This window comes from Microtus oregoni, unplaced genomic scaffold, assembly GCF_018167655.1.
Source record: "Microtus oregoni isolate MIOR12 unplaced genomic scaffold, Mior012 000031F_ref0000149, whole genome shotgun sequence".
In the NCBI taxonomy this organism is placed as follows: Eukaryota; Metazoa; Chordata; class Mammalia; order Rodentia; family Cricetidae; genus Microtus; species Microtus oregoni.
Genome location: NW_024543090.1, coordinates 18471868 through 18488150, shown reverse-complemented (window position 1 = coordinate 18488150; position 16283 = coordinate 18471868). Strand labels below are relative to the sequence as shown.

At 36.1% G+C, this 16283-nt stretch overlaps 1 protein-coding gene across 1 annotated transcript in view; it reads right to left on the bottom strand.

Annotated features, from left to right (window-relative positions):
• Window positions 1–817: 817 nt before the first annotated feature.
• The window catches only part of Spred1 (sprouty related EVH1 domain containing 1), a 76569-nt gene continuing 61103 nt past the window's right edge, over window positions 818–16283 (bottom strand). Inside the window, exons 5-7 of the mRNA XM_041678801.1 lie at window positions 13384–13542; window positions 6704–6805; window positions 818–4568 (exon numbers count right to left, since the gene is read on the bottom strand). Coding sequence (XP_041534735.1) covers window positions 3921–4568; window positions 6704–6805; window positions 13384–13542 — 909 coding nt within the window. The 3' untranslated portion in view covers window positions 818–3920. The remainder of the gene's footprint in view (window positions 4569–6703; window positions 6806–13383; window positions 13543–16283) is intronic.

The following is a 16283-nucleotide window of genomic DNA, read 5'->3' as shown; positions in this document are numbered from 1 at the left end:
GCGTTCAACTAGATTTTTCTTGAAAATTTTCAAAAAACTAACAACTTTTGCAATTGTAGCTTTTGGGACAATGGATGACATCAGTGTACCAGAGCAACCAAAAGGTTTCTAACTGCTGGGCTGTTAGGCAACTGAGTTGGTAACTCTCCTTCCCTCCCCGCCCACTTTTTGGTTTGTATAAATCGCCTCTGCTTGTCAGTGTGCAAGTTCTTGATATTTGTAGTCTGACTCACCATAAAACACACACGGCCCTCTTATCATTCACAGCCGCTTTCCAGTGTCCCCTAATACTTACAAGTGTGGATCTTGACGTCAAATCAAGAGTAAGCAACATTTAGTGATGAATTGGTTTTATCGGTTAACTAAAGTTCTCCAAGTTATTTTTCAGAAAGAGGTTACACTTGCTCAATGCACTGTTGGACTACAAGTAAAATTACTTTAAAGCACATTAATCCAAGTTACACATTCCAAATATAATCAAGACATTCAATTTCAACAGAAGAAAGATCCATAAAATTCTCTACATTGCCCATTTAGAGGAAAGTACATGTTTCCTACACTCTGAAGACTAACGTGAGTATAAAGAAATTACCTGTGTGCCACTTAACTAAGGGGAGAGGGAAAGGAGAGAAGACTCACCCAAGGAATGAGACGGCACTATACACATGAACTGAAAGTGCATTTGTATTATTTCAGAAGCTCACTTTAGGCACTGCTGAATAACCAATGAAAATAGGTAGTTTCAAGTTTTTCCCTTTAAGTTTGAAGCCCTGTCTCATCATCATCATCTACTCGGAAACACACACACTCTCTGGAGTTGTCATGATAAAATACAGGCAATTATGTTTATTTTTTTTTTAAAAAAAATTCTCCCTGACTGGCACTGGGAAGAAAATAGGAATACCATTTTGGTAATGGCTTCTGAGTTAAAGGAACTGGTTGTATAAATGCTTCAGTATATACGTAAGTCTGACTGCCAGTTCCAAGCTTCAATAAATATTTTAAAACAGGATATGTAAGAAAAAAGTGCTTAAAATCTTTCAGCAACCAAAAAATGCATTAAAGATTTATTTACATTCCATTGAGCTGTTCCTTACCCCTGGTTTCTCTGGTGGGCAGTGGGCTACCCTCTGAACAGCCATTTACTGGGCAGAGGCCAACTCCATCTCTTGACACTGGTCTAAAATCATCCAGCAGGTGGCACTGGAACTCCAAAGTACTCCTGATCAGCAAATCAAAGGCTCCGAGACCCCTTTAAGCCACAAGACTCACTTGAAAACCAAACAAGCCCACCAGGCAGAATTCTTTCTGGTCATGTCATTTTGGTGATTTTCAATATTTACTTTAATAGTTTTGTTGAGCCATCGGCTTAAACTTTAGACAAAAGAGGAGTTTTAAAAGGAAACGCTCAATGGCGGTGCCAAATCTGCACAGCAAATGAAAAATCATTCCTGAATCCACCTGCACATGCTTGGGAATAGGATTAAACTGTTCATATGATCACAGAGGGACTCAATATTATTACATCATCAGCTACTTTCCTGCACTGATGTGAATTCGTATATGCTAATTACAAAAATCCAAAGTAAAAAAAAAACCAATTTCATTACCATAGTTTTTAATGAAGAGCAATGTTTAAAACTGTAAAGGAAAAAAACGGGAACAGGATGGCAAACTCTTAGCAGCAAAGTGGTTAAACAAACTGAAAATATTAATGCACAAACATTAAAATATTAAAGCAGGTATGTTGCGTATAAAATACAGTAGAGAACCAGGAGATGCACTATAGTGACTAGTGCTTAACAGAAAAATGATTAATTTTCTTCTTATATACACAGTTCATTTCCACGGCATTTCCTATATAGCCAGCAAGTTATAGTCTTCAGTTATTCACACCTTGTTCCAACCTGAATTATAAACTCCACACTTACAAATATGAATATTCATTCATAAGGAAAACCAGTATTTCTATTTCAGCAATAAAAAGGAATTTTGAAAGTTAACAGTCTGCTCTAGGAAACCAAGTTTATCTGAAAACGCCAGGGATGAAGATCATCTGTGTAGCAGCCTCCAAATATAGAAACAGTAAAAATAAGACTTAAAATTGCTGCTACAGTGTCTGGTTTTGGATTTAGTTCATCCAATTGATTTTTAGTACAAAACTAGAAATAACCTCTTCTTCATAACATCTATAGTTATCAATATATTTTTCTTCTTTTCAATGTGAAATAATACTTCAAGATGATCTATATACATAATGTTGTCAGTTCAAGCTGTCATATAAATATAAATGCTTTCTTAAAAAAAGTATTTTACAGACAGATAGTGTTATATATACATTGTTCAGTTTGATGTGGGGCAAAAGAAGAAAGCTAACACAAGTTTAAGTGTGACACACAAAATGAACGGTACAGAAATGACACTGAGAACCTGCAGAATGAACTTCAAATGGTAGTGTGATTTTCTATCACTTCAGAGACTTTAAGCAAAAAAAAGGAAAAAGAGGCACACTGCTCAACTGTCAAGGGAGTATATCAAAGAACCCCTCATATGGTTAGAACGTAATGTAACATTTTAAAAAAAGAGACAATTTGACCCCAAAGCACTTTTAAATGGTTTGCTGGAACACACCATACCAACTCTGTGAATCAAACATCCCATAATACAAATGCTCTGTGACAGGATGTGATGTACAAGCTCTTCCATTCACAATGAGGATTAAATACTTTCTTGGGAGAGTTCCGCATACATTTTAATGCAAAATAACTTTGCTCTTGACTAGCTGAAATAAAATGCAACTGAAAAATGTTATTGTTATGTGAGTAATAATAATAATAAGCACAGAAGATTAAGCTTAAAAACAATCAGTGAAACAGCTGTGCACATTCTGGCTTAGCAGAATGATAAATGGAGACTCAAGAGGAAACTGCTTCACATTAACTATTCAGCTAATGCTCCTGCCTTGTGAAACCTTTATAAAGGCAACTAAGCTCTTCTGAAGGAGGAAACTCTGAAAGAAAACAACTTGCTGGTTGAATACCACAAAAACAAACAACGAGAAACCCTCATTTTCTTCTATGCTTACTCAGTCTCTTTATATAAAAATAAGTGTTATGTTTCCACCAGAACATTAGACAATTACACCTGTGCTTAAAAAAAAAAATTGGTCACTCAAGGCTATTTTAAAGTATTTTAAAGAGTTTAGATTTCCAGAATGTACAGATAGTAACTCAATATAAACTGCAGCCAGAGAGAAACGAGGATGAACATATCACATGGATACAAACGTTATTAACTAGATGAGTTAAATACTCAAAATATATGGAATGTGGTGGTAGATATATGCACATCTACCTCAGAACTAGGAAAGGCAAGAAAAGTTTAATATGTCATAGTTCGTACCTTACATTTAGTTAAATATAAACATTTGTTATTTATACATAAAACTGCTTTCAAAAAACAACTAATACATGATTTAGTTGCACTTGTTTTATCTTTTTTAATTTCCAAGTATTAACTTTTCTGTACTGAAACCTGCTCCTTAGTGCACTTTTTAGTTAATGTCTTAAAAAATTCAAATCTTTAAAAAGTCCCGTCACCTAGTGCATAAATATAAAAATGCCAAAATTAATCCCTTTTAGTTGGATCATATTCTATGTTGACCTTTTGTAATCAATAACCAGAAATGACTTTCTTCTGCCAATGATCTATGATCTGTCCCAGAACATGCCACGCACTCAGGAAAACATCAGGCATGGCAAGCATCTGTAAGTCACAAGAACTGATGAGTTCTGCTTCCTCCACGCATGGCCTCAATGAACCAGGCAAGATTCCATACTGCCTGCCAACAGCTTCCACAAATCCAAGTTAGCTAATTCCTGGAGATGAAGATTTTAAGCTCCTGCTGGCCCTGGACTGCTTCACCCAGCAGCCTTATGTTTCCCACCACAGCACCCACATGCCTCACCACAGCGATGGCACATTCTCAAAGGGACGTAGCAGCACATACATGGTACAATAAAGGACAGCGCTACCAGGGCTAACCATCTTAGGCAGAACTTGTCATCACTAGTGTCACATGAACAAGGGTGAGAAAAGTCTCCCTCTGAGTCTGACATACAATGATACAGCATGCTCTCTGCACAGAGCATGCAACTAACTTGATATATGCATCTTCTAACAGGATCTGGAGCATCCTGGCATTTCCCCCTGCCATTTTCTTCATGATTAAACCTTTCCTGGCAGTACACGCAGCGAGAACGTTCCCCATCCTCTTTTCTTCGTTTTGACTTAAATTTTAACGAGGGAGGCTGTGTCTTAAATACCACAGAGTCTTTCAGGGAACTTAACTTAGTTTCATCTCCACAGTGGTAGAGATAGTCTGATTTTTTACTGTCTTGTTTAGAAAATGGAATATTGGAGTCAGTATCATCTCTCTCCAAGTCATTTTTCCACATGTCCGGATGTCTGTAGTCTGCATACCGACGTATTAAGATATCTCGAGGATTTATTCTGACAATCTCATCCTCATCTTGAAAGCTGACGTGTCTGATTGACTTCAAAGGGACCTAGACAAGATGAAAATTGCATAAAGGACTATGACAGTTAATTTTATTTCAGTCTGGTAGAGCAACCCTATCGAGGGACCCATTCAAGGAGCTCCATGCCAAAGTTTTGGATGAGATCAACACTTCACCTGGTGAACCATATCCAATCAGATAATACCTAAAACTAAAACTATCTCCCTGCATGGCAAGAAATTCTGCCATTAGAACTTTGTACTCAGGCTCCAATTTTCCCCCTTCTCCAACCCAATGATTTATCTGTAGATTTTGGGCTTTTATTTCTCTCCAGTACCGAGATTGAGCCTAGGGCCTTGTGTCTGCTAGGCAAGCTCTCTACCATTGAGTTCCACCAACTAACTCTGTGCACTTTTTTATCTTGAGACAGGGTTTCAACTAAGCTATCCAGACTGGCCTTGTGTTCTCTTTCCTCTTGCCTCAGTTTCTTGAGTAGCTAGGCGTACCGGTCTGTGCCATGAGATCTGGACTAGACTTTGGGTTTGTATCCCATTACTGTATGAGCCAATTCCTTAAAACAGAAAATCCATCTACTGATTTTGTTTTACAGATTTTTAGTGCCAACTCTCGTATCTTTAAAAATGTAGAGCCGGGCGGTGGTGGTTCGAGACCAGCCTGGTCTACAAGAGCTAGTTCCAGGACAGGCTCCAAAACCACAGAGAAACCCTGTCTCAAAAAACAAAAAATAAAATAAATAAATAAATAAATAAATAAATAATAAAAAATGTAGAAACGGGTAAAGATTGCTGACTAGAATGATACATGTCAGAGCCTCAGAGAAACTACTGGTGGAAATATGTTTATAAAGTCCTCCTGGTAGGGACTCAGACTGAAACCAGAACTCATTACTGGACACTGGGAGAAAAAAATGTAAATGACAAGATCGATCATGTTTGGTACACTTGGAAGGTAGAACTTGTACATAACAATATTTAGCAGACGTGCTGAAAGTGTGGCAGGTAAGTGTATGTGTGCATGTGTGTACGCACATGCACAATGGTGAAGGACTTGTTAAGCAAAGTGAAACTCGAAAGTGGATAATTCCCAGTGTAATTTTATTGCAAACAATAGGGAAGTAGAAGGATTCATAAAGCTAAATTGTGCCAGCATGGACTAAAGAGGTAGGGTAGGGCAGGATGAAGAAAAATGTTCAAGCCAGGCAGTGGCGGCGCATGCCTTTAATCCCAGCACATGAGAGGCAGAGGCAGGCGGATCTCTGTGAGTTCGAGGCCAGCCTGGTCTACAAGAGCTAGTTCCAGGAAAGGAACCAAAAGCCACGGAGAAACCCTGTCTCGAAAAATAAAAAAAATAATAAAAAAAAATTTCAATCTCTGGGTCTCTACAAAACAGGTCAAGAGTGCTGTGTGGCTACAGGCATACTCCATCCTTTCAGTAAAGAAGCCTGACTCTGAAGACAGGGCTGAAGTATGTTCCCACAGTTTAAGAGGGAAGGCAAATCTTTTACTGCAGTAGACCATGCTATCTATGGTATTCTATGACCCTGATGGCCATGCTGGTAACTAGAGTGAAGGGGAAGCAGGGAAGACCACCAACTCAAGAGGGCAAGAAGAGACAAACAGAAAATCAAAGATGATTAATTCCAAGTCCAAAAATTAATTAAACTGCTTTTTATTAGAGTTTGACATCTTCATTTCAGTCCCTCAATTCTGTAATGGGACTCTCTATTTCTACTCTATATATTCCCTGATACTGTATTCTAGAAGCCATCGTCTGTCTGGTTCAGAGGCTCACAGCTAGAGAGGAGTTTTGTTTCAAGACATTCCCCAGGGTCATCATACTTTGTTGAGGTGACAGTTCAAGCCTTGGGAATTAGCACAGATGCTGGAGTGGGACAAACCCTTCAGGACTCTTGGATGGAGATGTATATTATTCTCTGTGTGAGAAGGGCATGTGAAGGCCAGAGTGTAGAGTGAAGGATGCTGTGTACTAAATTAACAACCTAAGTTCTTGTTTTGTCCTACCTGGTGATATAGATTCAAAAGCCACTCAGACTGAAGAGAGCTTATGTATAAAGACACAGTAGATGCATACTGAATAAGTCTCATGTACATGGATGTTGAACTGCTACATTTCAAACCAAGAGATAAACGAATATTACTTACCCTATTTTGGGACTTTAGGCTCCCACACTCCTTAGATAATTGCCGCTGTACATATTCCATACTTCGGCTCTGAATGTCTAGGCCTTGCTGACTGAATGGTATCTAAAATTTCAATGATTTCTATTTTAAGTGGCAGCAGTATAAATTTCCTACTTTTAACAAAACCAAGTAAAACATACATTTCAATACCCGATAGGTTGTAAAATCACATCTAACCAGCCCCTCCTATCAAACACATTAAAACCCCATTTTAATAAAATGCAGAATTGGCCTGGAGATAATAGCTCAGCAGTTAAGAATACTTGTTACTCTTAACAGAGGACCTGAATTTGGTTCCTAGCACCCACATGATGGTTCACAGCCATTTGCAATCCAAGCTGTTTTCTGGCCTTCACAGGAATCAAACATATTATGTATGTTTCCTGTGCACATATGTTGTGCATCACATATGTAGGCAAAATATAGAAATATTTTTTTAAAAATAAAGAAAAGCAGATCACTTCTTCCCTATTTTATTCTTGGAAAGAATTCTTGTTGTTATAAAAATGCATTTAAATTTAATTTGTCAAGTAACACCTAGCACCAAACAATCCAATCCCCCTGCAAAAGAATACCACTACTAACAATCAATTAACAAAAAAGCAAACAACATAGAAGATAGGTATGGTGGCCCATGCCTGTAACCTCAGTACTTTGGAGTCTGAGATAGGAAGATCACTGGAGCTTAAGGATAACCTGGACTACAAAATTAGAGTTCTAGTCCAGTCTAGGCTACAAAGTAAAATCCTGTCAAAACAACAAAAATAGGAGGGGGAAAGATGCAACCCAAGAATCTATCAATGGCTGCCTGTAAATACACAACACAGCAGGCCAGGAGATGGAGCATCTGAGTGTGTCAAAACAGGGCTGCTAAGAGCAAAAGAGGCAGGGTTGGGGAAGGATAGGACAATAATCACAATGAGTTTTCTGGAGTGATGGAAATACTATGGAACTGAATAGTAGTGACTGCCCAACCTTGTAAATATATTAAAACACCAAAAAAAGAAGAATTTATGGTATATGAATTATGTTTTATAAAAAAATCACGAGAACAGTCAGTCCTGATAAGATTTCTTAGCTTGAGTTGTAAAGAACATTTAAGAACTGAAGATTATGGTTAAAATTTTACTTTTTAGAATTTTATAGTTAAATTAAATATACAGAAAAAATAAAGGATATAATGAATTCTCATGTTAATCATTATCAGTATTTCAGTGGTTTTGTATTCTATTGTTTTACTGAGACATTCTGATCCAAACCCTGATACACTTAATAAAAGTGTAATTTGAAAATTGCAACACCCGTTCTATATGAAGTATGAGTTTTATAGGTAGAACATATAAAAATTCAGTAATTAACAGAGAAAGGGACTGCTATGGATTAAAAGTTCTGGTAAGACTCCATGAAGGAAACACAGAATAAACTATTTGTTAAACTAAAACAATAATAAATGGAGGAGCATTATAGAGAAAGAAATAAGAGCGAAACGTCTTTGCTTAATATAATGACCTCTAGTTAAATAGTAAGTATATACAGTCTTAATGGCCAGGGATTATAGCTCTAGGGTAAAGGATTTGTCTAGCACACACAAAGCCCTGGTTTCAATCCACAGTGCTAGAAGATAACAAATCCCCAAATATCCTGAATATTTATTTTATTTTATTCTAGGAGTAGACTTTTAAAAGTAAAAATGCCTATTTTCACTTATTATCCCTATTTTACTATCTCGAGTCACATATACACACCCCATATAAACACATACACATTCTGAACTATTCAAGTTAATGAATCAATAATGCCTTTTGTTCTCTCATGTGCTCTCTAAATAAAAAGACAAATGGACATTTATTTTTATGCTCATTTAACAAAGCTGTTAAAATATACACCTCAAGTGCTGCTTTTGAAAACACTGAGAATACATGCTATTTCTATTATCTTTAGGATAATTTATCAGCTCAAAAGCCAGAAGATACTTTTTCAAAGGGATTCCACTAATAATGGCAACAAAATGGTACAAAGGAATAAACTTGACGCCCGCTCCCAAAAAAATCAATTCAAAAATCAAACACCATCAGTCTGGGATGATTCTGAAAGCACTTGTCCACATCAGCACTTCACTGCAGCTCTGAGTCTAAATTCACACAAGCAAACTTTGCATGGTACATGCCTTCACTTCACGCCAAGGGGCACTGCCTGAAACACTCCCAAGACTGTGTATTATGAATGGCAGTATTTACTGTACATAAAAGACTTTCTGCATTTACAGAATCATAATGGTTTAATTATAAAATGGGCCTTATGATTTTATTTTCCTGCTGTCATTCCTCAGCATGAATGAGAAGTCTATCTTTAGATTGTACTGTTAGAGTATTTTATTTCAAAAGTTGCTGTCTTATGAGTTTCATCAAAAAAAGCAAAACTGTGGTAAAGGATTGATTAGGAGATTTATCTCCAAATTTCTGAAATGGCTCTAAACAGACACCTGCTATTTTGTATTTGTAAGAAGTGGCATTATCAGTATCGACAGTTACAAATCAAAATATTGATCAATTCAAAAAATTTTAAGACACACAATATTTTGTCATAGTATTAAATACTCAGGCAAGATTTAATTTTATGTTTATAAGTGTTTTGTCTATAAATACATATATATGTTTATGCATCATGTGTCTGGTGCCTGTAGAGGCTAAAACAGAGCATTGGATCCCCTGAAATTACACTTGTGGGTCCCCATATGGGCTCTTGGAATAGGACTGGGTCCTCAGGAAGAGCAACAGTGCTCTTAAACACAGATCATTGGCTCATTTATGTAAAAATCTTATTATCGCACAAGTTGCATTTGTTTCTGGTAAATAGTGAATTTAAATATTGCCAAGGAGGTATTTTAAAGTAAATTTCTAAGTTATCACTTGTATACCTATTTTATATCCATACATACCTGTGGTCACACAAAATTTTCTTATGCAAAGAGGGGTTTTAAAAAGGGCTGGATCAATCTGTTATGGAGTCTTTTACAGCACACCAACATCAAATATTCACCTATGCACTCTCTAAGAAACTCACACATGTAAATAGCTGAGGAAAAGAGCTACCGGCAATTAAAAATGCCTGGCAGAATAAAAAGAGCCAAGTGTAGAGATCAAGATAAGCAGAACACAAAGCACATAAAAACTAAAGAAACAAAGGGTAAAGGTAAGGGACAGGCTGGGATGCTCCTATGTTATAGGGTGGTTTCTTGGATGCTCTTACATTTCACAAACCTCTGGTAATGACCTCAACTCATAAACACTATCTTGTTCATGGTTAAATGACTGCCATGAACTTCAAAGAAAAGCATATTATGACTTAACATCTTGAAACAATGTACTTATCTATACAAACAATTTAAACAGCCCATGAAACACTAAAGGAGCCAAAGAAAAAGTGACAATTATGTAAGTATTTCTGAAGGGAAGATGATAAGCTACCATTGGGAACAATTTTCCACAGACCTATTTCTGCAAATCTACTGAGTATGTACAACGTCCATCTTTGTTTCAGGCCTTTTCAAGGATATACGCTAATATAATGAATCTCCTAAAAGATAAGATGCTCTCTCTCTAAAGGCAGGATTGCTTAGTACCCAAAGAAAAGAAGACATAAGTAAAATAGTCTGGTTACAGTCTTGACTTCCTGAAGTTCAAGGTTTTGTTTTAATTTTTAGAATTTCATATATATTCTTTTCTCTTCTCCTTCCAATTCCTTCTGTGTCTTCTGCTACTCCCACTTAAATTCTTGGTCTCTTATTCTTTAATTATTATTGTTACAAGTACACATATAAATTTAGAAATACAATTAGCTGAGTCCCTTTGGTATTTTTCATGTGTTTGGGATTAGCTCAGCAGGGCCTCATTCCTGAATTCTCCTTCTTTCAGTAGCCATTAATTGTCTATAACTCTTCATCTAGAAGTGAGTCCTTGTGAGAAATCCCCTACGTTGGCATGCCAACTGGTGTTCAGTGTTCTTGCTTAGGCAGCTATGTTGTTGAGAGTTCACAGGTGCAGTTTCCCTCTCATATACAAAAGTTACTATCTCACAGTACAGTAGATGTAGTAGTTTTCTAGCTTGTTAATCTTTCTTCCATGTTCCCCAAGCCTTAATTATCTAAGTTGTGTTTGTATTGTAGCTGTATCAGTTATAGCAAGGCACACTATGGCCAGCTAGTCTCTGCATTCTGACCAAGTTGTGGTTTTCTGTGACGGTCTCTGTCTGCTGCAAAAAGAAGCTTCTTTGATAAGGGCTGAGAGAAATTAAACTGGTTTAGGAAAGTGGCAGGAGGGGGCTCTCCTCTAGAGTCTATGACTTTACCAGCCACAGAGAATTCCCTCCTATTCAGTAGACCCAATGTCCAACAGTGTGTAACTGTTGGCTACCCACTGAATATAAGCATCACTATTGCATCTTTCAGAATATTCTCGTCATTATGAGGGTGCTACAACTGGGTAGGCCTACTAATTACTTTTCTCCCTTGGCAGCTTGAATAGCTCCTTCAAATACTATGAGAGCAAGACCACTTTGTACATCTTGAGCAAACACCGGCCTGACTTTAGGAAACAAGGGAAACAACATGAAAATGAAGGCCATGGCACTACACTGTACTGAGAAATAAGGTTCTTTGTGTCTGACCAAACAATCTTGTGTCTTTTGGAGGAATCTATAAACAGGGCAGCTAAATTTGGTAGCTAAGTAAGGTAACATTCTAGACCTTATAGTTCAACAAGGCAGCTGTCCAGCCCTTTTGAAAAGCTACCTTTTCTGTTGTAGAAAAGGATCTGTTAAGCTAACTCTGAAGCAGGCAAATAAATATCCAAAGCATATTAACTCCCCTGCTGAATACTTAAAACTCCAGTAGCCCATTTCATGACTTATCGCATGTAAAGCCTGTGCTAAGATGAGCTTCCACTGCTTCTAAAGTCCTCCTTTAAATTTTGCATTCTGATTTTTATGTAGCATTTCCTTAATCTCAAGTCTGAATCTTAGAAAAGGGACTTTAATTCTAGTTATTTTGAAAAACAAAATAAGCTCTACAAACTAAGAGTCAGATTCTGTACTGTGAGGAATTGTCCATATTGCCTTTCAGATTATATCCAAATACAAATGGTATGGAATCCCAACACCAACATGCCAAACAGAGTGTTTTCTCTTGGTAAGTATGAAAACACCATCAATAAACCCTCAATTTTGTATATTGCCCCTTAACAATGTATAGCTTTAAAGGAAACAAATACATCACATTTAATTCCTACTAAATTCCTATCTATCTTTGTCTATAATGTTGGAGATCAGGACACATTAATGATAAGAGAACAGGAATAATACTATTTATTTAATAAAATACTTTCCCTGGATGCTTTTTTTGTGTCATCATTGTTTCAAGCTTCTAGAGGTAGATTCAGGTATTACCCAATTTATAGACAAACTAGGAAGATGTTGTAAGGCATTTACCTAACAAAGGACTAGGTTCCCAAGTTATGTAAAGAATATCCCTTCAAATCAGTAGGAAAAGGCCAGACAACCAAATGTGAGACATGCAACATTTTTGTTAAGAGAATTCCTAAGTGGTTAATAAACACAGGAAAACACACCAGCAATCAGGGATATAAAACTTAAAAATCAAATAAAATACTATTTATTTCTACCTAGTGACGATTTCAATATAAAACAAAAAAGGTGGAGTAATACCAAGTGTCCCAGGAAATGCCAACTCCCTGTATGAATGGCGAATGGGAAGATTACTTCAAACTGTTGTTTTTGAGTAAAATTGACAATCCATAAAAATGTTCTATGTTTTGTCCCTGGTTTCTTGTATAACCCAGTTCATAACTATGTACCCAAGTTTGTGAAAAACATCCTAGATAAAATCCAAGGTATTTTTCACAGTATGAACATTAAATAATCTGGTGCCACTCTCTGCTTCTTTTCCTTTGTTTCCAATATGTATGGTTTTCTACCAGATCACATATACACCCATGCCCATGGTGCTCTCTGTAATGGAGACTGCATATCTCTTCTGGAAATCAAGTGTGGAATTTCTAGTCTCCTTCTATATAATAGTTATTTAGAGACAGGCCTTTGGCTGATATAGGTCATGAAAACAGATCTCCTAATCAGACAGAATAGGGTCCTTCTTAGGGCTACCAGATGTTTTTATTTTTATTGTTCCCAGCCAAGTGGGGACATGGCAAGAAGGCAATTGGCCAGCTAGGAAAAAAGGCCCTTACAAAAGCCAGTCCAACACCCTGTAATCTTGGCATTTTAATTGTTAGAGATGTAAGATTAAAACAAACAAAAACCTTGCTGTTTGAGCTACCCAGTTTATGTCGTCCCACAACAGCTTGAACTAAGGTACTCATTCCCTGTCTGCAGCACTCATTCTCCACATCCCTGTGCCCTTTTACAGAGATTACATTAATTTGTCTATGGACATACCACCCCGAATGCACCCAATCTCATCTTACTACCATTAACTGTAAATCAATACCCTTTCTTGGTTTTGTTTGTTTTTCACCTGGTAAAGACTAGAGGGTCTTGGTGGTCTTCTGTAGCACAACAGTTTCTCTATATATGATATACATATGTATGAATAGTACGCATTTTCTTACCTGGCTGCCTTGGCTTTGCAAGTAGACTCTTCTGGCATTCAGATCTTCAAAGGGTAAAGGTCTTAGGTCTGAGCTTCTGTAAGGCTCACTGGTAACAACTGTCTCTTGCTGGAAAAGGTGATCTTTTACTAAGGAACGAGAAGTGTCCTCTTCAGTGGTCTGATGGGAGCAACAACACAGAACAACACTTCAGCACAATCAGTAAGTCTATGCCATTAACATCGCCATGAAAGGCAATCCCCTGAACTCAAAAGTACATGCCAAAATATGAAGAAATTTGGAACACTTAAACTTCATGACTATAGACCTCATTAAAAATAACTCAGAAGATTCATAGCACAGAAATAATCTACTTTACTAGCACCAGAGACTTTTTATCTTCTGTATGTCTGGAAGAATTTGTCATCTATATATTAATTTGGATGGATATTTTACATTAAAATCTAGTCATTAATACAAAAAATAAATAACTCAGAAGAAATGAAGATACAATGATAAAGCCTTTAACTACACTGAGTAGTTTAAATACATAGATGACAAAGAAATTAGGAGGAAAATACAAATAAATATTAACAATTTGCAAATTAAAAATAAAAAGCACACAGTACAAGCTATAATGATGATAAAGAGAACAGAAATATGAACAACAGTGGTCCGTGAACAGAAACATGAACACAATGGTCCGTGAACAGAAACATGAGCAACAGTGGTCTGACCATGTTTAACTTGCTAAAGACTTACAGACACTTAAACCACCAATCACCATAGACTTATAGAGAGGGCATATACTCAACTAGTGATAGTCATTTAAGACATTTCAAAATATCGCAAACAAAAATATCTATAAAATAGATATTACATGAGCGAAATATAGCAACTATAAAACAAAGTCCTGGGTTTTTCCATTTCTTTGCAGTGTAAATTAAACTATTTGCTACTGTCTCCATTAATGTGTAATTATTTGAGAAAAGATTGACAGTCAAGTAGAAATGGCTGAATACTGTCACTGAACTCAAATTATTACTCAAACTATCCTAATTTAGAACAATCATTATAGTGTTAGCGAATTTCAAGGTACAAGACGTATACTCTCTTTCTTAAATAAGTTTTGAAGAGTTTTTTAATGCTACTTCTAAAATAAACAAGTAAATTACATAAACTGACCAGGATCTTTTAAATTTATAATTTATTTATTATACAATAAAATAAAATTTTTGCTCTGGAACCACAGTCTCTAGTCATTAATTTCTCCAGAATTCACTTTTCTAAATTATAAAATAACTGTAACATCTAGTGAAAAGCAGTTATTACACCAGGAACCAAGCAATTAAAGTTTAAAATATACACAAGGACCCACTGCCAAGTAAAGTCAACTATGTCAGACCTGGTTAATTCACATTGTGACCTAATTCTCCTCACAGTTGTCCCAGACTAGTATGATGATTAATGCTAAACTACTGAAAGAAGTTGGCTAAACACTGTTATTCGGCAAACATTTTCTGTCAAAATACATTTAAAAATTGGGAAGAGCAAAAAAGAAAAAAAAAAAGAAACCTATCTGTTGAAGACCTTCAAAAACAAACCACTAAGTCACTCACAAACTGAATAAAGACGATGTAAAAAAACAAATGGTTAAGAAAAAGGACCTTAGAAGCTTTGATTCACTCATTAAAATAGGATGTAAATTAAAATGTTCAACCAACTTTTTACTATAAATTGAGTATAGTATCAGTCTTAGAGCTGGCTGGGATACTCATAAGATAGAAATTTATTTATTTTTTTTTAAACATTTATTTATTTATTATGTATACAGTATTCTGTGTGTATGCCTGCAGGCCAGAAGAGGGCAACAGACCTCATTACAGATGGTTGTGAGCCACCATGTGGTTGCTGGGAACTGAACTCAGGACCTTTGGAAGAGCAGGCAATGCTCTTAACCACTGAGCCATCTCTCCAGCTCCATAAGATAGAAATTTAAATAAGCATTAGTTGCATCAACAAAAGATAAGGTAATGATATCTTTAACAATAACTTCTTTTACTAAAATACAGTCTAACTGAGAAATCGTTTAGTAATTCTAAATGAAAGCTGGGCATGTAGCTTAGGATACCAGCACTCACTTAGCATGAGCAATGCCCTGGGTTCCATCTGTAGCACAGCAAGGAAGCAACAAAACTTTTTTGTCCAAAACAACAAGCTTTACTTAAAATATGTATCTGAACAAAACAAAACAAAACAAAAAACAAAAACGGTACTACTATGCTGACGTGGCTAGCATTCTGTGCTTCCGTGAGTAGAGCAATAACTGAACAATTTATAAGGATACATTTAAATGGGTCTCAGCCAATAAAATAACTAAGGAATCATTTAGATGAGAAATGACCAGTGTTTGAAAGTGCTATCCATATGATGTATAATAAAGCATGTTATTACTTATACTATTATGAAAATCAAACTAACATTTCAGACAATTCTGAACCAAGAAAAGTTTATTTTTATGCTGTTAATTTCTTTTTTAAAAAAAGGACTAAGCGTTTACCCTTACTTTTGATAAAAAAAATCTTAATTTTTAAAATAATACAAATATACTCTACCAGTAAACCAGTCACTTTTTAAAAAGTGTAATGTATCTTTTCCCTCTCACCTAATATAATGCATTACAATATTCTTCACCTTTGCCTGAGATTTCTAGATTGATGCCGAGCAACTCTCTATGTCTATAAAATGACTTTGTAAACATGTGACCTTCCCATCCACTTTCCAATCTATTTTCTCTTCTCTATACCCACTGTCTTCCTGAAAGCCCTATCTCATGTTAGTGTGATTCAAACTGATCTTTTCAGACTCTGGCCCACCATTTTTCATTAAGACTTTTATTTTTATACTCAAAGTCTTACTAA